This window comes from Oncorhynchus mykiss, chromosome 1, assembly GCF_013265735.2.
Source record: "Oncorhynchus mykiss isolate Arlee chromosome 1, USDA_OmykA_1.1, whole genome shotgun sequence".
Lineage (NCBI taxonomy): Eukaryota > Metazoa > Chordata > Actinopteri > Salmoniformes > Salmonidae > Oncorhynchus > Oncorhynchus mykiss.
In genome coordinates this window covers 60,301,461-60,326,045 of record NC_048565.1, presented here as the reverse complement: position 1 = coordinate 60,326,045, position 24,585 = coordinate 60,301,461, and the positions used below count along the sequence as shown (strand labels likewise).

Below are 24,585 nucleotides of genomic sequence, written 5' to 3'. Positions count from 1 at the left end.
CTCTCTAACCACTAGGCTACCTACCACCCTGTGTGTCACTGTCAAATGTGTCTCTCAACCTGTGTGCACCTACATTGTAAACTTTCATTCATAGACCAGACTAGACTAGACAACCTCATGATGGGTACAGGGACATTTTGAGTATCATGTAGTAGCCTATAAGCCTATCAATGTTACATTGAACTGGGTGAATGAAACATGAATGACAAGTCATCCAATATGCTGTAATGTTCATGAAAAGAAATTGTCCTCCCTCATCTTAAACGGCACTGCCGTCAATGATGCGCTGTCTGTTGGAGATCATCATTCTCTCAAGATGTCCTATAATAATGTGGCCACATATGCTCCAGGCAGGCCAAAGTTATTCAGAAAAGCTTAACACTAGCTCCTCCTCCTCTACAATCCAAGTTGCTATTCCTCGTGCACCCAGAACTTAACGCTTCAATATACAGTCGTGGCCAAAAGTTTTGAGAATGACACAAATATTGATTTTCACAAAGTCTGCTGCCTCAGTTTGTATGATGGCAATTTGCATATACTCCAGAATGTTTTGAAGAGTGATCAGATGAATTGCAATTAATTGCAAAGTCCCTCTTTGCCATGCAAATGAACTGAATCCCCCAAAAACATTTCCACTGCATTTCAGCTCTGCCACAAAAGGACCAGCTGACATCATGTCAGTGATTGTCTCGTTAACACATGTGTGAGTGTTGACGAGGACAAGGCTGGAAATCACTCTGTCATGCTGATTGAGTTCGAATAACAGACTGGAAGCTTCAAAAGGAGGGTGGTGCTTGGAATCATTATTCATCCTCTGTCAACCATGGTTACCTTCGAGGAAACACGTGCCGTCATCATTGCTTCGCACAAAAAGGGCTTCACAGGCAAGGATATTACTGCCAGTAAGATTGCACCTAAATCAACCATTTATCGGATCATCAAGAACTTCAAGGAGAGCGATTCAATTATTGTGAAGAAGGCTTCAGGGCGCCCGAGAAAGTCCAGCAAGTTCCAGGACCGTCTCCTAAATTTGATTCAGCTGCGGGATGGGGGCACCACCAGTACAGAGCTTGCTCAGGAATGGCAGCAGGCAGGTGTGAGTGCATCTGCACGCACAGTGAGGCTTTTGTAGGATGGCCTCGTGTCAAGAAGGGCAGCAAAGAAGCCACTTCTCTCCAGGAAAAACATCAGGGACAGACTGATATTCTGCAAAAGGTACAGGGATTGGACTGCTGAGGACTGGGGTAAAGTCATTTTCTTTGATGAATCCACTTTCCGATTGTTTGGGGCATCCGGAAAAAAGCTTGTCTGGAGAAGACAAGGTGAGCGCTACCATCAGTCCTGTGTCATGCCAACAGTAAAGCATCCTGAGACCATTCATGTGTGGGGTTGCTTCTCAGCCAAGGGAATGGACAGCCATGAATAAAGAATGGTACCAACATATCCTCCAAGAGCAACTTCTCCCAACCATCCAGGAACAGTTTGGTGATGAACAATACATTTTCCAGCATGATGGAGCACCTTGCCATAAGGCAAAAGTAATAACTAAGTGGCTCAGGGAACAAAACATCGATATTTTGGGTCCATGGCCAGGAAACTCCCCCGACCTTAATCCCATTGAGAACTTGTGGTCAATCCTCAAGAGGCAGGTGGAGAAATAAACAAAAAACACATTCTGACAAATTCCAAGCATTGATTATGCAAGAATGGGCTGTCATCAGACTGATGACAGCCCATTCTTGCATAATCAATGGCCCAGAAGTCAATTGACAGCATGCCAGGGCGGACTGCAGAGGTCTTGAAAAAGAAGGGTCAGCACTGCAAATATTGACTCTTTGCATCAACTTAATGTAATTGTCAATAACAGCTTTTGACACTTATGAAATACTTGTAATTATACTTCAGTATTCCATAGTAACATCTGACAAAAATATCTAAAGACACTGAAGCAGCAAACCTCGTGGAAATTAAGATTTGTGTCATTCTCAAAACTTTTGTCCACGACTGTAGACTACATATTTATCATTTAACTTTTAAAATGTATTACCGTTTATATGTGGCAAAAACACATCCAGTCACAATGTTTTAATATGATTAGGCTACTTCAAAAGTCTTCTGTAGGTACGCGCACTTTCATCCTAAATATAATCCCAGCATCCTCAAAATGGCATGACTTTAAACAGGATTCCATCCAACTTTTTACACGATTAAAGTAGCCTACATGTCAGATAAAAAATGTCACAACATCATTGAAAAGCATGCAGTTAATTCTGCTACAGATGAAATAAGTTACGATGAACTTCACAGGGTGGTGAAAGTACACAGTGATGAAGTTGATGCTCCTTTAAATAAATATCAATTCTGGTGATATGATGGTCGATGCTTGGCTGTCATTTGACAAATAAAAATAATATTGCACTTTTGTCCATAATAATCTCTTGATTTAGTAGGCTATACCTGCACTGTATCTGCAAGCTGTTGGCTAGAGCCAACGTGCCAATACCATGGACACATTCGCAGTACCTAAGCACTATTTTTAGTGGCAAAACTATATACTGTAGGCCTAGAGTTGAAAAGGCGATGTAAAACCAATTAACTTTAGATCTGCTAGGTCGGATTTGAATGCACATCATGGTTCACCAGCAGCCCTAAACATCTGAAGAATAAACTACAGACTAGGGTTTAATATTTTCACTATATTTTACTAATGTCCCATCCCGAGAATAATCACTTTTCTCCCAGGGTAACCTGGTATTTCCCGCCCAAACGTGTCATTCTGAAGTATATGAAGCATATAAATGTGTCTGGATTTAATTAGAGCTTTGATCGGCATGAAAACTGAAGTCTGATGCTACCTGAGCTTGATAAGCCTGATATTAGATACATTTTATGAGCCCAAGCCCTAAAATTCCCAAAAGATTGTGCCATTATCCAATACATAGCCATAGCCAAATACAGTAAAAACATATTTTATACAGGTACATTAAGCATGACAGAAAAACATAAACGCCCATAGATGTATCTATGCTCTCTTGGGTAAGTAAACGACACAAGCACCAGTAAGCTAATCTTTTTGAGTGTGGACTCTGTTATTGTATTGTATTATACTGTATTATATGGACTAGAATTCCGCACCTCTTTCAAACCACAAACCTGGGAGAGAACATGTGATGCTGGTGCAGGACATGCGGCCTACAAGGTTAACAGCATACAAGAGCTCAGTCTATTAGTATAAGAAATGCCGCCCCCCCCCCCCCCCCCCCCCCCTCTAGTCTAGTTTTTCCTGGGACTTCAAGAGCTAAGGAGTGTTTTTTAAGGTGAGAGGCCATTGGAGCGCAGGTGCATATTGCGCAAGATATTTTAAGTTAGAAGCATTTGCGTAGCACATCATCCATTAGCTAAATATGAGACTAATAAATGCATTGAATCATCTGAAATGATTACCTGAAAGAGGTAAACTATACATTTGAAGTCGGAAGTTACACTTAGGTTGGAGCCATTAACACTCGTTTTTCAACCACTCCACAAATTTCATGTGAACAAACTATAGTTTTGGCAAGTCGGTTAGGACATCTACTTTGTGCATGACAAAAGTCATTTTTCCAATAATTGTTTAGACAGATTACTTCACTTATAATTCACTGTATCACAATTTCAGTGGGTCAGAAGTTTACATACAGTAAGTTGACTGTGCCTTTAAGCAACTTGGAAAATTCCAGAAAATGATGTCATGGCTTTAGAAGCTTCTGATAGGCTAATTGACATCATTTGAGTCAATTGGAGGTGTACCTGTGGACGTATTTCAAGGCCTACCTTCAAAATCAGTGCCTCTTTGCTTGACATCATGGGAAAATCAAAATAAATCAGCCAAGAAAAACAATTGTAGACCTCCACAAGTCTGGTTCATCCTTGGGAGCAATTTCCAAATGCCTGAAGGTACCACGTTCATCTGTACAATCAATAGTATGCAAGCATAAACACCATGGTATCACGTAGCCGTCATACCGCTCAGGAAGGAGACACGTTCTGTCTCCTAGAGATGAACGTACTTTGGTGGGAATTGTCCAAATCAATCACCGAACAACAGCAAAGGACCTTGTGAAGATGCTGGAGGAAACAGTTACAAAAATATCTATATCCACAGTAAAATGAGTCCTTTATCAACTTAACCTGAAAGGCCACTCAGCAAGGAAGAAGCCACTGCTCCAAAACGCAATAAAAAAGCCAGAATGTGGTTTGCAACTGCACATGGGGACAAAGATCGTACTTTTTGGAGAAATGTCCCACAAAGACCCCAAGCATACTTCTAAAGTTGTGGCAAAATGGCTTAAGGACAACAAGGTCAAGGTATTGGATTGGCCATCACATAGCCCTGACCTCAAACCATAGACAATTTGTGGGCAGTACTGAAAAAGCGTGTGCAAGCAAGGAGGCCTACAAACCTGACTCAGTTACACCAGCTCTGTCAGGCGGAATGGGCCAAAATTTACCCAACTTATTGTGGGAAGCTTGTGGAAGGCTACCCAAAACGTTTGACCCAAGTTAAACAATTTAAATGCAAAGCTACCAAATACTAATTTAGTGTATGTGAACTTCTGACCCACTGGGAATGTGATGAAAGTAATCAAAGCTGAAATGAATCATTCTCTCTACTATTATTCTGACATTTCACTTTTTTTTACCCCTTTTTTCTCCCCAATTGGTAGTAGTTACAATCTTGTCTCATCGCTGAAACTCCCGTACGGACACGGGAGAGGCAAAGGTCGAGAGCCATGCGTCCTCCGAAACACACCCCAACCTAGCCGCACTGCTTCTTGACACAACGCACATCCAACCGGGAAGCCATCCGTACCAATGTGTCGGAGGGAACACTGTACACCTGGTGACCTGGTCAGCGTGCACTGCGCCCGCCGCAGGAGTCGCTAGTGCACGATGAGACAAGGATATCCCTGCCGGCCAAACCCTCCCTAAACCCGGACGACGCTGGGCCGATTGTGCGTCGCCCCATGGACCTCCCGTCGCAGCCGGCTGCGACAGAGCCTGGGCTCGAACACAGAATCTCTGGTGGCACAGTAAAGAAAAACCCTGGAATGAGTAGGTGTGTCCAAACTTTTGACTGGTACTGTATAGACACAAATTATTTTAAAAAGTGACCAGGATTGCGCAATAAAGTCAGGGACTTATTTCCATTGTGGTTCCTACATTTGCTGCATCATACAGTAATATAAGGACTAAATGCACAACTAATTTACACATATACAGTTGAAGTCGGAAGTTTACATACACCTTCAACCTCAGGAGGCTAAAGAAATTCGGCTTGTCACCAAAAGCACTCACAAACGTTTACAGATGCACAATCGAGAGCATCCTGTCGGGCTGTATCACCGCCTGGTATGGCAACTGCTCCGCCCACAACCGTAAGGCTCTCCAGAGGGTAGTGAGGTCTGCACAACGCCTCACCGGGGGCAAACTACCAGCCCTCCAGAACACCTACACCACCCGATGTCACAGGAAGGCCATAAAGATCATCAAGGACAACAAGCACCCGAGCCACTGCATGTTCACCCCGCTATCATCCAGAAGGCGAGGTCAGTACAGGTGCATCAAAGCGGGGAACGGGAGACTGAAAAACAGCTTCTATCTCAAGGCCATCAGACTGTTAAACAGCCACCACTATCATTGAGTGGCTGCTGCCATACATGTAAAAAATGTATCACTAGCCACTTTAAACAATGCCACTTAATATAATGTTTACATACCCTACATTACTCATCTCATATGTATATACTGTACTCTATACCACCTACTGCATCTTGCCATCTTTATGTAATACATGTATCACTAGCCACTTTAAACAATGCCACTTAATATGATGTTTACATACTCTATATTACTAATCTCATATGTATATACTGTACTCGATAGCATCTACTGCATCTTGCCTATGCCGTTCTGTACCATCACTCATTAATATATCTTTATGTACATATTCCTCATCCCTTTACACGTGTGTGCATAAGGTAGCTGTTGTGAAATTGTTGGGTTAGATTACTAGTTGGAGATTATTGCATTGTCGGAACTCGAAGCACAAGCATTTTGCTACACTCGCATTAACATTTGCTAACCATGTGTATGTGACAAATAACACTTGATTTGATTTTGATTTAATGTAGAAAATAGTTGAAATAAAGAAAAACCCTGGAATGAGTAGGTTTGTCCATCTACTCACACGCTGTCTGTGTGGGTGAACCAATTCAGTTTGTCCGTGATGTGTACGCCGAGGAACTTAAAAAACTTTCTACCCTCTCCACTACTGTCCCGTCGATGTGGATAGGGGGCTGCTCCCTCTGCTGTTTCCTGAAGTCCACGATCATCTCCTTTGTTTTGTTGACGTTGAGTGTGAGGTTATTTTCCTGACACCACACTCCGAGGTCTCTCACCTCCTCCCTGTAGGCCGCCTCGTCGTTGTTGTTAGTGTCGTCTGCATACTTGATGATTGAGTTGGAGGCATGCATGGCCACACAGTCGTGGGGGAACAGGGAGTACAGGAGAGGGATCAGAACGCACCCTTGTGGGGCCCCAGGGTTGAGGATCAGCGAGTTGGAGATGTTGTTACCTACCCTCACCACCTGGGGGTGGCCCGTCAGGAAGTCCAGTACCCAGTTGCACAGGGCGGGGTCGAAACCCAGGGTCTCGAGCTTGATGACGAGTTTGGAGGGTAGAATGGTGTTAAATGCTGAGCTGTAGTCGATGAACAGCATTCTCACATAGGTATTCCTCTTGTCCAGATGGGTTAGGGCAGTGTGCAGTGTGGTTGCGATTGCGTCATCTGTGGACATATTGGGCGGTAAGCGAATTGGAGTGGGTCTAGGGTGTCAGGTAGGGTGGAGGTGATATGGTCCTTGACTAGTCTCTCAAAGCACTTCATGATGACGGAAGTGAGTGCTACGGGGCGGTAGTCGTTTAGCTCAGTTACCTTAGCTTTCTTGGGAACAGGAACAATGGTGGCCCTCTTGAAGCATGTGGGAATAGCAGACTGGGATAAGGATTGATTGAATATGTCCGTAAACACACCAGCCAGCTGGTCTGTGCATGCTCTGAGGACGCGGCTGGGGATGCCGTCTGGATGCCGCCTGCAGCCTTGCGAGGGATAACACGTTTAAATGTTTTACTCACGTCGACTACAGTGAAGGAGAGTCCACAGGTTTTGGTAGCGGGCCGTGTCAGTGGCACTATATTTCTCAAAGCGAGCAAAGAAGTCGATTAGTCTGTTTGGGAGCAAGACATCCTGGTCCGCGACGGGGCTGTTTTTCTTTTTGTAATCCGTGATTGACTGTAGACCCTGCCACATTCCTCTTTGTCTGAGCCATTGAATGGCGACTCTACTTTGTCTATACTGACGCTTAGCTTGTTTGATTGCCTTGCGGAGGGAATAGCTACACTGTTTGTATTCGGTCATATTTCCGGTCATCTTGCTCTGGTTAAAAGCAGTGGTTTGCGTTTTCAATTTTGCGCAAATGCTTCCATCAATCCACAGTTTCTGGTTGGGGAATGTTTTAATAGTTGCTGTGGATACGACATCGCCAATGCACTTGCTAATGAACTCGCTCACCGAATCAGCGTATTCGCCAATGTTGTTGTTTGACGCAATGCGGAACATATCCCAATCCACGTGATCGAAGCAATCTTGAAGCGTGGAATCAGATTGGTCGGACCAGCGTTGAACAGACCTGAGAGCGGGAGCTTCCGGTTTTAGTTTCCGTCTATAGGCTGGAAGCAACAAAATGGAGTCGTGGTCAGCTTTTCCGAAAGGAGGGCGGGTGAGGGCCTTATATGCGTCGCGGAAGTTAGAATAACAATGATCCAGGGTTTCACCAGCCCTGGTAGCACAATTGATATGCTGATAGAATTTAGGGAGTCTTGTTTTCAGATTAGCCTTGTTAAAATCCCCAGCTACAATGAATGCAACCTCGGGATGTGGTTTCCAGTTTACAAAGAGTCAAATAAAGTTCGTTCAGGGCCATCGATGTGTCTGGATGTGATTATAATCGAAGAGAATTCTCTTGGTAGATAATGCGGTCGACATTTGATTGTGAGGAATTCTAAGTCAGGTGAACAGAAGGACTTGAGTTCCTGTATGTTGTTATGATCACACCATGTCTCGTTAATCATAAGGCATACCCCCCCGCCCCTCTTCTTACCAGAAAGATGCTTGTTTCTGTCGGCGCGATGCGTGAAGAAACCAGCTGGCTGTACCGACTCCGATAGCTTGTCTCGAGTGAGCCATGTTTCCGTGAAGCAAAGAAAGTTACAGTCTCTTATGTCTCTCTGGAATGTTACCCTTGCTCGGATTTCATCAACCTTGTTATCAAGAGACTGGACATTGGCGAGTAGTATGCTACGGAGTGATCCGCGATGTGCCCGTCTCCGGAGCCTGACCAGAAGACCGCTTCGTCTGCCCTTTTCACGGCATCGTTGTATTGATTCGTCGGCTGGGATCCGATCCATTGTCCCGGATGGTGGGCAAAACACAGGATCCGCTTTGGGAAAGTCGTATTCCTGGTCGTAATGATGGTGAGTTGACGTTGCTCTTATATCCAGTAGTTCCTCCCGACTGTATGTAATAAAACCTAAGATTACCTGGGGTACCAATGTAATAAATAACACTTAAAAAAAACTAAATACTGCATAGTTTCCTAGGAACGCGAAGCGAGGCGGCCATCTCTGTCGGCGCCGGAAGTAGAATCATAGTGAAGACATATGATTCATATATTCATAAAACTATGAAATAACACATATGGAATCAAGTAGTGACAAAAAAAGTGTTAAATCAAAATATACTTTATATTTGAGATTCTTCAAAGTAACCACCCTTTGCCTTGATGACAGCTTTGCACACTCTTGGCATTCTGTCAACCAGCTTTACCTGGAATGCTTTTCCAACAGTGTTGGAGTTCCCACATATGCTTAGGTTTATTTATTTTTTAAACAAGTTATTTTTTCCATTTTAGTTTCACTAAGTTGGACTATTTTGTGTATGTCCATTACATGAAATCCAAATAAAAATCTATTTAAATTACAGGTTGTAATGCAACAAAATCAAAAAACTGCCAAGTGGGATGAAATCCACTTTTGCAAGGCACTGTATTCTATTTATTGTGGTGTTGAAGTCGGTATGTTTTGTTTATTGGTTGTGTGGTGCCAAAACCTGTTGGTGAAAAATGTTTTTTATATTTATTATTATTTTAATTTTACACCACACAACCAATAAACAAAACATGACGACTTCAACACCACATCGTATTTACAATGACGACCTACCCCAGACAAACCCAGATGACGCTGGACCAATTGTGCGCCACCCAATCACGACCGAATGTGATTCAGCTTAGATTTAAACCAAGGACTGTAGGGACACCTCTTGCACTGAAATACAGTGCCTTAGACCGCTGCGCCACTCGGAGCCCTAAGAGCAGTTCCCTGACAAGGAATCAAACCCGGGCCGCGGCAGTGGGAGTGCCAAATCCTAACCACTAGACTAGTGTTGCATATACGGTATTTTAATAGAATTATAAATATGTAATCAAAATGTTGAAAATATGATTTCCCCTAGCTGATCATGAAGTAATGAAACAGGCAGTGAGAGTGAGCTCGTCTGTGGCGGTTGGTGAACCCTCAATCTTCTTGCTACAGGCATCGACTGTGCCACAAACGCATGCTGAAGTCGATATCCAATTTTATAAACACAGGGTCACCAGTAAGTTTAGATGTGTCTGAGTTTGAGTTTATTATATTTTTACAGGGCCAGTGCACATTAATCAACGTTTCAGTAAAAGTGACGGTTTTAGCCAGCCGGCTAATTTTCAACCGCAGTCCCTGGGCAGGTTATTAAAAACAATTACAATATAGACAATAGCAACATAGGACAAGCAAGACATAGCATACAGACAGAGCAACATAGGATAAGCAAGACATAGCATACAGACAGAGCAACATAGGACAAGCAAGATGTAGCATACAGACAGAACAAAAAGCAGCAAGACAAAATTGATAAAAGCAACAAAGTGTTTCCACACCTCACAAGTTACAGACAACAGACATGGAAAGCGGCAACACACAGCTAGTGACCATGTTCACAAATCTGATTGACCTTTAGCCATGTCTTCAAGCATTTTGTGAAAGTGTGATATGTGGTGCAGTTATGTGTGTCTGATGGCAGTGTATTCCAGACATGGGAAGCTCTCACAGAGAAAACGGATTTACTAAAGGTGCTTTTCCTTAGGGGAACTATACAGTCACCTCTCATGGCAGACCTTGTGGATCTGCTGCCATATGTCTGGGTTTTCTGTTTAACAAAAATACTGAGTGGAGGGGGAGCCAGGCCATTTAGGATCTTGAATACAAGACATGCGTCGGTGTATTGCACAAGATTTTCCCAACTCAGGAGCTCATGCTTTCTGAGGATATAACAGTGATGATGGCTATTGGGCTTCCTATCAAGCACTTTAAGAGCCTGTTTGTAGACAGACTGAATAGGTCTTAATGTTGTACAGCAAGCTTGAGCCCAACTAGTCAAGCAGTATGTTAAGTGGGGGAGTATCATAGATTTGAAGTAAAGTTTTGCTTCCTCTGTAGTCAAACAATTTCGTATACATTTGGTTGAATTTGGTTATTTGAATTATCTTTTTCACATGCTTTTTAAAAGAGAGGTTGGAATCAAGTATGATGCCATGGTACTTAAAATCAGATACCACCTGGAGCTTCTCCCCTGACACATAGACATCTGGCTCAGTAGCATCTGTTGCCCTCTTTGTGAAGAACACGAGTCACTGAGCCACATTGTAACCTGGACCATTACAGTAGTGAGTTCTTGTGCAGCTTGATGTTTGCTCTTTCCATGCACATATATCACTGTATCATCTGCATACATTTGAACTCCAGACCCAGCACAGACAGAAGGCAGATCATTAATGTACAGGCTGAACAGGAGGGGCCCCCGTATTGACCCTTGGGGCACGCCCACATCATACCTAAGAGTGGGCGACAGCTCATTGCTCACTCTGACACACTGAGTACTGCCTTCAAGGTATGATTTCATCCATCTCAAGGCATCAGGGGAAAAGTTGAACTTGGACAATTTTGTGATGAGAATCTCATGGTTAACAGTATCAAAAGCCTTCCTTAGGTCCAGAAACACAGCCCCAACAACGCCCCCTTTGTCCATCTTGGACTTCACATTTTCCAGAAGAACGCAGTTGGCCGTTTCTGTGGAGTGTTTCACTCTGAAGCCAAACTGCATGGAGTGTAATGTGAAGGGGCTGTTGTTGAGGTGGGCAATCAGTTGTCCCTAAGGAAGTTGTTCAAAAACCTCCAAATAACTTAGAATTTCCATTAATAAATCCTTCCAGGAAAACTTTCTGTGAACCATAGTAAAATGTTCAGAGAACATCCGACAACCAAAACAGTTACATTCCCAGAACAGGTGAAATTTTCACTTCCATTCTCAGAATGTTTAAAAAACGTTCCGTTTTACCATTCAGGAAACTTCTGGCTTCGTTCCCAGAACTAATGGGAAACCAAAAAAATTACGTTCCCACAACCAAGGAACCAAATGTGCTAACTGGGTTATTACAGTAACCCTATGAGTGGGTACCAACCAGGGTAGATTATGTAGAGTAAGAGAAGTCAAGCATGCTGACATACCGGTATAGCTAGAGTGGAATCCCCTTTTCAGCTTCATCACGGAAATACTGTATAAGAGACGTAGAGAAGGGAGGGAAATACAGTAAAACCAGTGGGAGAGAAAGGGGGATTTCCTAGGAAGAATAACAAACAAGGCAGAACCACCTAGCTGCTTACACCTGAGTAACTGTCAATATAACATGATGAGGAAGAAGGATTAATGTGGTTGTTCCGGTTATCATACGTGTCATTACCGATAGTTTGTGTACACATTCATCTATATACTGTCTGTCACATTCATCTCTATATGACTGATCTGTTCCACTCGTTGACACTTGTACACACTACCCCTCGAGTGCCCTGTTTCATCCATGACATCATGGGTTTCGACATGCACATAGTGGAGACAATGTTCTTTTATAGGCTTCAGGCTTGTCTAGATTGGTCTAGATCACTGGTTCTCAAACCTGGTCCTGGGGACCCAAAGGGCTGCACATTTTTGTTTTTGCCCTAGCACTACACAGCTGATTCAAATGATCAACTCATCATAAGGCTTTGATGATTTGAATCAGGTTTGGAGTGCTAGTGCAATAATTAAAATGTGCACTCCCGTAGAATACCTTTTCGGTCTAATGGGAACCTTGTTGTATGCCACCTACTTTTGAAGCATGACTGTTGTTCATTAAAAAAGGTTTTTAAAAAAGTGCACTTCAAAACATCACCTAATTTTCACTCAAATGCACCCACACACAGATACCAGAGCAAGAAGTGTTTCCCTGTGCCTCATCACCTACTCTCAGCAGCTGTTCTGGGGCTGAGGGGGAATTCCTGTTCTCTTCACCATTCCAAGGCTGATCATCAATACTCTAACACTGGTTCCTCCTCTCCTATCCTTGTCTCCCCTCCTTTATTACGACAGAAGAGTTGACTACACAGTCCCTCATAGGCATGCAACATGCATTTCTTAACCTGGTCAAAGATCAGTAAAGGGAAAGAAGTGAGAGATAAAGGTGAAAGAAAAGAGGAGACAAACAGAGGAAACCACTGTAGACTATTAAGCCACTCCTTCGCCTCTCCCCAGTCTTTCTGAAGAGAATTGTGTTGGGGGAGGGGGGCTGGTCTAATGGAGTTCCTCAGAAGCAGCTCTGTTTAATCACTGTGTGTGGGTGAGAGCCTCACTCCCACTATTTCCTCCTTACTGGAAGTGACTGCCTGGCTTATCATTCAGAGAAAGAGAGAAAAGCAGAAGGAGGGGAGAGAGAGCGGGCGGCTTGTGTGGAGGGGAGTGTATTTAAGCGAGTCTCAACTCTGAATGTCAGGCAGTGAGTGGTGTGCCTGGGATAGGGAAGACAGTGAGGATCTGTCTGGACAGTACAGGTAGATGTCGGTGGAGGCTGGTGGAGAGAGAAATGCGGATGATGGGCTCAGCTCCAGTATGATTTCAGATGCCAAAATGGGAGCTATACCACTATTTGTTGGGTGAGGGCCATATCACTATTGTGAGTTTCATTTCACTATTAGCAAGAACATTACTTCTAGGAAAGCCACAACGCAGAATTTCTATGATGTACCTAATCAATGGGACAGTGTTTAGTCTGATGTAAGTATTTGAGTTACAAATGTCTTCATCTGTGTGAGTATAATTTCTGTATTGGAATAAGAGATTACGTGGCGCTGTTTCAACGCAATATTAGGAAGGTGCCCTTAATATTTTTGCTGAAGTACTGAAATTTCCACAGAAGAATGTTGTTGGTTGTGAGGTAGCCTAGCAGTTAGAGTGTTGGGTCACTAAACAAAAGGTTTCTGGTTTTAAGGTGAAAAATCGGTCAATGTGCCCTTGAGCAAGACCCTTAACCCTAATTTGCTCCAGGGGTGCCGTACTACTATGGTTGACCCTGTAAAACTGCACCTATCCGGTGTATGTGACAATATAACTTCTGTTTTTTTTGTTATCATTCTCTGAACATTCTGAGAACATGACTTTAAATAGAACCAGGAAGAAACCTGCAGAAAATGTTATGCTGAAGTACTGACATTCCCACGGAAGAACGATGTTTCATAACGTTCTTGGAACAATTCGATAACATTACTTTAAATAGAACCATGAGGAAACTGAAATTCCCACCCAAGAAACATATGGTTCTCAGAACGTTATGTGCTAACTGGATATTCTGCACCCTTCCCAGAAAGTTGTGGGAAGGTTGTACACAAAATTACCCTAGGACAACCACGCTCTCACCAAGCTTTAACAAACATAAGGTTCTCAGAACATTATGTGCTAGCTAGTCTGTCTGGGTTACAGATGCTAGAGGTTGATCAGAGATTAGAGACTGTGTTGGACTTTGCCTGGTAGCCAAATCTGTCTCTGCTTTAGTCTACCCCATATGTGTGTGATTCCTGTCTTTACATTTTACTTTTTTAATAACAAAAGTCCCTAGTACGTGACCGAATGTGTTTAACTGTGTTAGCCCAATGAGCTAAAGCCTAGGCATTAGCTTTGGGAGCTAACACAAGTGTCAAGGCCTTAGACAAGGTTAATCATAATGTGAGCATGGTTCACTGAACCATCTCCACTACACTGGGACTCTCTAGCCAGTTCCTCTGTATTTCAACTATTTCTTTATTCCAGTAAATACCAGGCAGTTCAACCGGTTGTTGCTCAGTTCAACTGACTGGCAGGAAGACTGGAGTTTCCTGAGCATATATTACCCAGCTAGCACATAACATTCTGAGAACCATATAATTCTTAGAGCTTGGGGAGAGCATGGTTGTCCTGAGGTTATTTTGTATACAACCTTTCTGAGAATGGTGCAGGATAGTTGCTCGGTTTTGGAACATTCTAGGCACAAAAATGTTTTTTTCTTGGTATTTTATTAATTTAACAGAACGTTTCCTAAAAGTTCAAAGATGGTTACATTTCATTTCAATTTTGGTAATGTTCTAAGAATGTTCTCCCAACTTGTTTGACATTGGGAATGTTATAAAATAGTTTAGAGAACATAAAAAAAAAGTTTTTCTGTGGGTACTTTAGCGTAATGGTATTTTAGCATAACAATTCCTACAGGTTTTTTGTAATGGTTGTATTTAGCTCATTTTCCCCCACCATAGGACACTCACTAGCGATTGGAGGATTAAATCACCTCGAGCTCAACATTTAAATGGCCTGGAGAATAACGGTATGTTTTGCGACTAAAGACACACTTCTAGCTAGCTGACCACCAATTTTCATTGCAGTTTATGTAAGTTAGGTTTTGAGAGTTTCAAAAAAGTTATACATATACACATTTTGTGGGACGTGTTGTATATTTTAAAATGTGAATGCGCGACAGACCCCACACACATAATTGAATATCCAACTTTTGACCTAAATTATTCATACTCATTTAAATGTTAGTATTAAACGTATCTACTTTCTCAAAACATAAGTTTAATCAGTAAAACAAATAATGAGACATTATTTGGTAACAACACTGAATTCTTAAGAGTCTACAGGAGGGTGCAATGAGCTACGCTAGGAAAAGTTGACAGGCAAGTTTTTTTTTTTACCGGAAGGCTAGCCAACTAGTCAACCAGTAAACAGTTCGGATACGAGGTTGGTGTCTCTTTTTTTTAACAAAATTAAACAGATTTATGTTGTAATTGAACAAAATAGTAAGGTGTCAACAACTGGGGACCATATGCCGATAATACAGGACGTATTTTATTTGCTAAACTGCTTATCAAAAAGCTGATAGTAGTAGCATTTCTACTGAAATGTCAAACATGCTAATTGCTAAACCATTAGCTAACATTTTTACAACACCAATAATCACAAAACAGTGATGGCTTGATCACAAGATAGCACTGTTGAAGGTAATATATTTCTTAAACCCTGTTGAATATGCCGATAATACGGGGTGCTACGCTAAAGTAATGTTCTCAAATTGTCCCGAGAAAGTTAAGAAAACCACTATAAAACTTTAGTAACGTTCAGAGAACATTCTAAGAATGTTATTTAAAAACGTATACATTTCGTTCTCAGCATTAACAAAACTCTCTCTCTCTCCCTCCATCTTGTGTCTGAACTGTGTTCAGTTGTGGTAGCCACACCTGTTTTTAATGAGTGCTTGTTTCCTTTGAAATAGGGTCTGTTTAAATAGACTAAAATGAACAGCTTTGTATGCGTAACAAAAAACATGGTATGATCGCGCCATCCTGGTGGCCAAGTGAACTCATTCCATGGATAGAGGACAGATGATCATAGATTTTAATCTCACTGCTGCTGTGTCATAATGAAAAAATAAATGTGTTTTCTCGATTAATGCCTAAGGAAATTAATTTCTATGTGTCCTATCTGTGCGTGGAGATCCAAAACGAGCTGGCAGTGTTAATTAAACGTCTTATTGAAACACACACAAGTTTTAAGGAAGTTATTCAAAAATCTCAACTTGAACTTTTTTTCCCACAGCCAATGTGATACCGAAAACATATGTTCCCACAACTTCCAAGGAACCAAATGTGCTAGCTGGTTGAGTTGTGTTCTTCCTCACTATGTTCTGTGTGTGTGTGTGTGTGTGTGCGTTTGCGTGTCCACTCAGGAATACACTATAAACCACCAGGAGAGAACGCTGAAGGCACCTCCAACTGTACTCACACTGTCAATATTGACTCTAGTTATTTGAATATAATTATAATTCCTGCCATTTTAATTGCTCAGATTACAATCAGTGACAAACCATGTATTTATATTATTGAGGATTTAAAGAAATACTAAGCAACAGATATTGCCTTTCATTATCTGAACGTTTCACCTTCCTGAATACTCCCCTGGTTTGTGTGAAATTGTTGTATGTGACGAGTCATCTCCCGGCTTGACCAGTGCCGTGTGTGTGTGTGTGTAACTGACCAGTGCTGTATCTCTCGGTGCGATCTGAATCAGGCCCTGCATCACCCCACCACAAAATATTTCCTTTCCTCCCCGCCAACTGCCATCAGAGAAGTTGTGAAACACTTCCAGGAATCTTGTGTGCTGCAGATGGATCCTTTAAACATTCTTTAGCAAGGTTAAGCGTAGGCGTAACCCTTGGGCACAGATCTCGAATCATGAACTTCATACCCCTCTAATCAACAGGCCCATGGTTCAGTCTTGAATGATGATGGAACATGCTCAACCATATAGCGTTGTACTCTTAGGAGGAAGAGGTGCTGGTATCTACTATCACCATCTTCTTGTCGCCATCTTAGTGACTTTTTCTAGAAATAGGGAAGGTCACCACAGGGCAAAGCTGGGGATGATAAGAGGTTGAGCAATGTCTCTACTGGTCTACTGCTTGTCGTTCCCCTGGCATTTATCAGACTCGGTGTCAATCTGAATAGGAGCCTTTGGCAGTTCTGTTTACTTAGGTTTTAAAAGACGTGTCAACATGGTAGAGAGGTAGACACAGAAGTGTCTATGCTACTGAGACTAGGAAACTATGGTATTGATACAATTTTCACTACACTATTGTTCAATACCTGGGTCAAAATATTTTTTGATAGTGTTAGCAGTCTTTAAAATACTTAAGGTATGCTTGATTGAAATTGCCTGATGGGACCAATTGAACAAGAGCACCTAATTTCTTTGAAAGAAAACAAATACTTTTTTGAGCCAGGTGTTACAGAAGCAATTTGAATGGATTGGAACGGTGCTAAAGCCTAAATGGAGAGAGAAGAGACGGGAGTATGGGAGGAGAATGAGAGGTGTGAGAGGTGTTGTGCCCTGAGAACTGAATTCCATAGATGGTGGCTACTGGAGATGTCATCTATGGGCTCAGTTCTTCTGGCAAGGCACTGCTTATCAGCATAATAAGACATCACCTATACTTTCATATGAGGAATACGGGTTATCTGGATTTCTACGGCAAACTTGCAGTTTCAAATAAAAATCATTGTGTCCTTCTGCAGATTACATTTACTCAGCATGTTACAATTCAGCATTGTGTGTTGTAATAAACTGTTAAAGTCTGTAATTGGGGTATGTGTTTTGTATGTATACATATCATGTAAATGAATAAACTTTTCCTATTCAGAAAATACACTTCATATCTCGTTAATATTTACAATCGCATCATCATTCATGTTTATTTACAAAGTGGTGAGGATTATAAATAACAGTCAGACATCCATGTTTTGTAAAATCATATGTGACACTTATTTATAGAGAAACGGGATGTGTGCTCAAGCACATCTATATTACTGGAAATTGTGCAGTACAAGGAACATTCAAAAGTGAAGCAATCGAATGCAGCATACCCAACCCACACACCCTGGCCACAGCTATGTCTTATCACTCTATACTGCGAGAGGTGACTCAGACCCAAACGCCTGTTCCATAGAACCTGGAGTCACGGAGACGACAGAGAGAAGAGCAGGGTCCATAAACGTCAATGACTGGTCGGACAGACAGAAACAGAATGACTAGTCATACTTGTCAGAGTTACCAGTTGACTTGAATGAGAATGTCCATTCTAGTAATTATATTTCTATGCTGATGGACAAAGTCTACTGTGACAATAGTGATGAGATACAAGAGATTGGACCGGGTTTGATACAATACGACACGGGGTTATAGTATAAGAGGTGAGAAATGACTAATATGATAGACAATGGATAGAACATCAGCATGTTATGAGAGAAGTTTTAACTGCTTAACATGGGTTTTTCAGTAAGAGATGAGAGGCAAATGACAGGAGTTTATAACAAGAGTGGGAAAGCACTTTCCTGAAGCAAACTTGTTAATGCTAATGTTACAGGAACCTTGATACTGAAAATCATAGTATTACACAGTAGCACACCACCTAATGAAAACACTAGACCAGAATGACTCCAGCATTGTAGTTGCCTGAGGTAGCGCCATATAATGAGATGGAGAATATTAACAAATACGTTTAATACAAAAGCAGTCAAATGCTACTTATCTGGAGTTTGCGCTTTAATTATTTGTTTCTCATCTCTTACTTTTTGCTGTTGTTGTATTTTCTTAAAACTGCATTGTTGGTTAAGGGCTTGTAAGTAAGCATTTCATAGTAAGGTCTACTAAACCTGTTGTATTCAGCATGTGACAAATACAATTTTATGTAGAATATTTATCAATAGCATTTCTACTATTAACATTTACTAATATGCAGCGACTACTATATAACAGTTATACTTTTGTTCAATGCTTATGGGAAAAATCATCACATTTATGTAAATACATTTTCATATGTCAACAAAGTTGGCATTTATTAGCCATACCTCCATTACAATCATCTCATCTTTCTCCTCCTCTTCTCTACTACCTCACTCATGCTTTCCCCCTCAGGACTCTCCTGCTGCCTCACTATCCTCCTCTCCACTCTGTACTCCTGTTCCCCGACATGGGTGTCCCCTCGCACCACGTACTCCCCTCCCTGGTAGGTGATACTAACATCCGTCCGGGGATAGGTACCGTACACTCTCCGCAGGTCCTGCCTCACAAACTCAGGCAGCTCCCTGCGGGGGCCATACACCCTCTCCAGCCTGCCCCAGCGAAGCTCTCCTCTCAGGGTGAAGCCCTCGGGCCAGGTCCCTCCCTGGTTCTGGAACCTCTGGGGCCTGGTTGGAGTAGGGGCCACAGGAGCCACTGGAGCAGAAAGATTGGCATACAGGCGCTGGTGGTAGTGCCAGTAAGGGTTAGACACAAGTCTATAGTTGCACCAGGGCAGGGGAGAAGTTTGATGATAGTGGTGGAACGCGCTGGGATCAGATCCCTGGAATCCCCTAGTGCTCCTGGAGACCAAGTTTAAGGGGAATTGATACTTGGTGGGGATACATGGAGGGTAGAGACTGTAGTTGTTGGGCCACTGCATAGGTGGGGTGATGACGGTGGGACACATCGATCTGTAAAAGTGGTGTGTAGATGCAGGTCGAGGTGATGTGTATGTGTAAAAGTAGTGAGAGTTCATGTTCTAAGAGACAGGTGGGTGTGGAGAGAATGGTAGAAGGTCCCCTGACCTCAGAGGCAGGTCAGGGTTGTCTTTGTCCATACAGGGATCTCACTCTGCTGAAATTAACAGCAAATACAAAACAAAGAGGTGAAAAGTACTCACATTAAAAAGGTATATGAAAATAACTTTCACAAGTCAACACTGTAACTGGCTCCCATTTCCAATAAACTCTGAAAAAAGAAACAGATAGGCTGACTGTCATTAAATCTAAAAAGTTGTGAAAAGACTCGGCAACTTGCACAAGCTCATAAGGAAATCAACAACGTGTTGCTCACCTGAAGGAATATGAAGTGAAACTCGCAAAGCCAGTGTTGTTTGGTGTTCTCTTGTCAGAAAATGAAATGCACTTCCATTAAGTATAGAAAGGGTCTGCCATACCTCCCCTACATTCAGACACAACTTGTGGAACAACTTGTGGCACCTGACTCTTTGTTACAGTATCTAGGCTGCAGGTAACAACAGTTAAGTACATAGATCCTGATAAGATGGTGACTATATCTTCTCAATGAACTATGTTATGCTCAATGGGTAAGTACAGTGCCTTGCGAAAGTATTCGGCCCCCTTGAACTTTGCGACCTTTTGCCACATATTTTTTTGTGAAGAATCAACAACAAGTGGGACACAATCATGAAGTGGAACGACATTTATTGGATATTTCAAACTTTTTTAACAAATCAAAAACTGAAAAATTGGGCGTGCAAAATTATTCAGCCCCCTTAAGTTAATACTTTGTAGCGCCACCTTTTGCTGCGATTACAGCTGTAAGTCGCTTGGGGTATGTCTCTATCAGTTTTGCACATTGAGAGACTGACATTTTTTCCCATTCCTCCTTGCAAAACAGCTCGAGCTCAGTGAGGTTGGATGGAGAGCATTTGTGAACAGCAGTTTTCAGTTCTTTCCACAGATTCTCGATTGGATTCAGGTCTGGACTTTGACTTGGCCATTCTAACACCTGGATATGTTTATTTTTGAACCATTCCATTGTAGATTTTGCTTTATATTTTGGATCATTGTCTTGTTGGAAGACAAATCTCCGTCCCAGTCTCAGGTCTTTTGCAGACTCCATCAGGTTTTCTTCCAGAATGGTCCTGTATTTGGCTCCATCCATCTTCCCATCAATTTTAACCATCTTCCCTGTCCCTGCTGAAGAAAAGCAGGCCCAAACCATGATGCTGCCATCACCATGTTTGACAGTGGGGATGGGGTGTTCAGGGTGATGAGCTGTGTTGCTTTTACGCCAAACATAACGTTTTGCATTGTTGCCAAAAAGTTCAATTTTGGTTTCATCTGACCAGAGCACCTTCTTCCACATGTTTGGTGTGTCTCCCAGGTGGCTTGTGGCAAACTTTAAACAACACTTTTTATGGATATCTTTAAGAAATGGCTTTCTTCTTGCCACTCTTCCATAAAGGCCAGATTTGTGCAATATTCGACTGATTGTTGTCCTATGGACAGAGTCTCCCACCTCAGCTGTAGATCTCTGCAGTTCATCCAGAGTGATCATGGGCCTCTTGGCTGCATCTCTGATCAGTCTTCTCCTTGTATGAGCTGAATGTTTAGAGGGACGGCCAGGTCTTGGTAGATTTGCAGTGGTCTGATACTCCTTCCATTTCAATATTATCGCTTGCACAGTGCTCCTTGGGATTATTAAAGCTTGGGAAATCTTTTTGTATCCAAATCCGGCTTTAAACTTCTTCACAACCGTATCTCGGACCTGCCTGGTGTGTTCCTTGTTCTTCATGATGCTCTCTGCGCTTTTAACAGACTTCTGAGACTATCACAGTGCAGGTGTATTTATACGGAGACTTGATTACACACAGGTGGATTGTATTTATCATCATTAGTCATTTAGGTCAACATTGGATCATTCAGAGATCCTCACTGAACTTCTGGAGAGAGTTTGCTGCACTGAAAGTAAAGGGGCTGAATCATTTTGCACGCCTAATTTTTCAGTTTTTGATTTGTTAAAAAAGTTTGAAATATCCAATAAATATCGTTCCACTTCATGATTGTGTCCCACTTGTTGTTGATTCTTCACAAAAAAATACAGTTTTATATCTTTATGTTTGAAGCCTGAAATGTGGCAAAAGGTCGCAAAGTTCAAGGGGGCCGAATACTTTCGCAAGGCACTGTAATACGGTGTCGTTGTCAGGTCATAAAAATCTAAACACCAAATTGCATTTTAGGACAGCCTACCATTGATAGTGGCACCTTTGAGTTCCCTTGCTCTTCCTCCTACACTACTTGGAGCTCAAACAGTAGAGTCCCATAGGCCTCGTAAAACGTGTGTTTGCATAGAGCCCCACCGTGGACGTGTCATAATACCCATAAAATCTAGCGGTCAAACTCAGAAACGGTTCCAATCGTCTTTCCACCATTCATTTTTTCACATAGTGAACTTTACAAAAACTTCAAATGAAGTATATGTCTCGTGTAGGCTTACCTTGGCGTGATATTTTGTCAACCGTGTGATTATCTCTCAGACAAGGTGAGTTTTATAATAGGGCACAAGGCAAGACCCAAATGCGGACACAGGAGGCAGATGGTTGAGCACCGATATTTATTGTACCAAAAGTGGTAGGCAGAAAGCAGGTCAGGACAGGTGAGTTCATAAACCAGGTCAGAGTCCAAACAGTACCAGGGGATAGTCAGGTTCGTGGTCAGGACAGGCAGGGGTTCAGTGAACAGGTCCGACTACAAACAGTACAAGGGGACAGGCAGGCGGATTCAGAACAGGTCAGAACAGGCAGAGTGGTCAGGCAGGCGGATTCAGAACAGGTCAGAACAGGCAGAGTGGTCAGGCAGGCGGATTCAGAACAGGTCAGAACAGGCAGAGTGGTCAGGCAGGCGGATTCGGCGTCAGGACAGGCAAGGATCAAAACCAGTAGGGCTAGGAAAACCAGCGACTGGGGAAAAATAGGAGCTAGGCAAAACATTGGTCGACTTGACAAACTGGGACAGAGAGACAGGAAACACAGGGATAAATACACCAGGGACTAATGAGGAAAACAGGAGACACCTGGAGGTGGGTGGATACAATCACAAAGACATGTGAAACAGATCAGGGTGTGGCAAGTTTAATTGGTCTGTTCACCTCAATTTACTCTTGATGTGGAAATTCTTACACAGGGACACTCAAAGAAAATCTTAAAATAATAATTGTTCATTTTCAGCTCGCTGGAGAGGTTCCAACAAACTTGATGCACCATAGTGAACGCCTGTCAGGAGCGCTAACCAGGAAGTCCCATTTAGTCCCCTTATATACTGGTTACAGACACATTACATAGGCATAGTTCATAGCGTTGTTTCCGGCATGTGTCTGACACCGTCTCCTATCTTAATGTAAAGAACATATTCTGGGCATTCTGCCAAATAGTCTAAAGGAGGAGGTCATGGTGCCCCCCCTGTCTTTACCAGGCACAGGCAGGAACCAAGGATTGTTTATGACACAAAAGACAAGATGCACAAAGTAAAATGTCCTTTACATTCCATCCTTTTATCACTTGAGTGATAATAATGGTGAAATTGTAAGGTAAGCATTGTTTAACTTCTATATCAAATTGAAGTAAGGGAAATCAACACATAAAACCAGACACTTCATCATTTCAAAGCCATTCTGGGTTGTACAATCCAATTAGTATGGTAATACTATTATCATAGGTTATACTTCTATTAATGGGAGTGAATTTATCAAAGACTGGAGACATGTTATCCTCTACCTGTAGATCCATCGGCGGTGTTGAACAGAACCCTAGACAACGTTACAGACAAAAAAAACTCAGCTCACAGAACTGGTTGGGGCATTCATTCACCTCTATCACACGTGAGCTAGTCCCCTGACAGCTCTCGTTCACCTCAATTTCAATCCTCTTATTATCCATATTTCAATCTTGTTTTCCACATTTCACTCAATCTTATTATCCAATCAGCCTACTATTCAAATGTTGATCTTATCTTCCAAATTCCAATCTCAATAGTAATAATTTCAATCCATTTCTGATCCAAATTTCAATCAGCTTAATATGTCATATCTCACAATCAAACAGCTTTCACATCCACATGCACTAAGTACTATTCCCAAACACACTCAGTAATCTCCCTCATCACCCCATGTGCATCTTCAAAGATTGTCATTATTTGCTATGCACCATATGTATCTTGCTGTAAATATAAATAACACAACGTTTCAAAAACACTTTGTGTTAGTTGTAGTGGCTGCAGGCCACGATTATGTTTTTTTTAATAAATGCCTACAGACAGCTGTCAGCGGGGCTTCCCACGGTACCGTTACGTCCTCGCTCAAGTCTTCATAAAACTAGTGAATAACCTTCTCTCTATAATACTATGAGTACCTTTGTGTACGCTACTCACCTTGATTTGAGTTTTTATCTTATTTTTTATATTTTTTATACCGATTCATTTAAATTGACTTACTGAAATCAGTTGCCATCCCTCAATTGTTCGCAGATGATGTGTCTCCTCCTGGGCAGATAACAGAAAGGTTCTGGTCTGGGCGAGTCTCGTCGTATTTTAGTCAGACAGGAATTTCCCTCACGCTTAATAAAATGCACCACCGGTTTTCCTTGCAGACGCTCACTTGAAAGCTCCGCAGGCAGAATCAATGACCCTGTTCATTGACGCCAAATTGTTGTGGAAATTCTTACACAGGGACAGTACAAGTCCATCTTAAATTAATCATTGTTTATTGTCAGCGCGCTGGAGAGGTTCCAACAAACTTGATGCACCATAGTGAATGTCTGTCAGAAGCTGGTTACAGACACGTTACATAGGCATAGTTAATAGCGTTAGCAGAGCAGTAGATCAAAAAAATGGCCTAGATTGTTTGTACAGTTTGTCGACTTTAGTGTCTATTTCCAGGGGCGCAACTCTGGGGATAGTTTTATATCCATCAATCTT

General features: G+C 42.2%; 2 protein-coding genes across 2 annotated transcripts in view; both read right to left on the bottom strand.

Moving 5' to 3' along the window:
- LOC110526060 (palmitoyltransferase ZDHHC16A) overlaps window positions 1-24,553 on the bottom strand; it is a 68,697-nt gene extending 44,144 nt beyond the window's left edge. Inside the window, exon 1 of the mRNA XM_036981500.1 lies at window positions 24,103-24,553. The gene's annotated coding sequence lies outside the window, so the exon portion shown is untranslated. The remainder of the gene's footprint in view (window positions 1-24,102) is intronic.
- Window positions 17,805-20,277, bottom strand: LOC110526075. The gene has a single exon (XM_036981519.1). It carries the CDS (start codon window positions 19,623-19,625, stop codon window positions 18,948-18,950), a length of 678 nt encoding a protein of 225 aa, XP_036837414.1. The 5' UTR covers window positions 19,626-20,277; the 3' UTR covers window positions 17,805-18,947.
- Window positions 24,554-24,585: the final 32 nt, after the last annotated feature.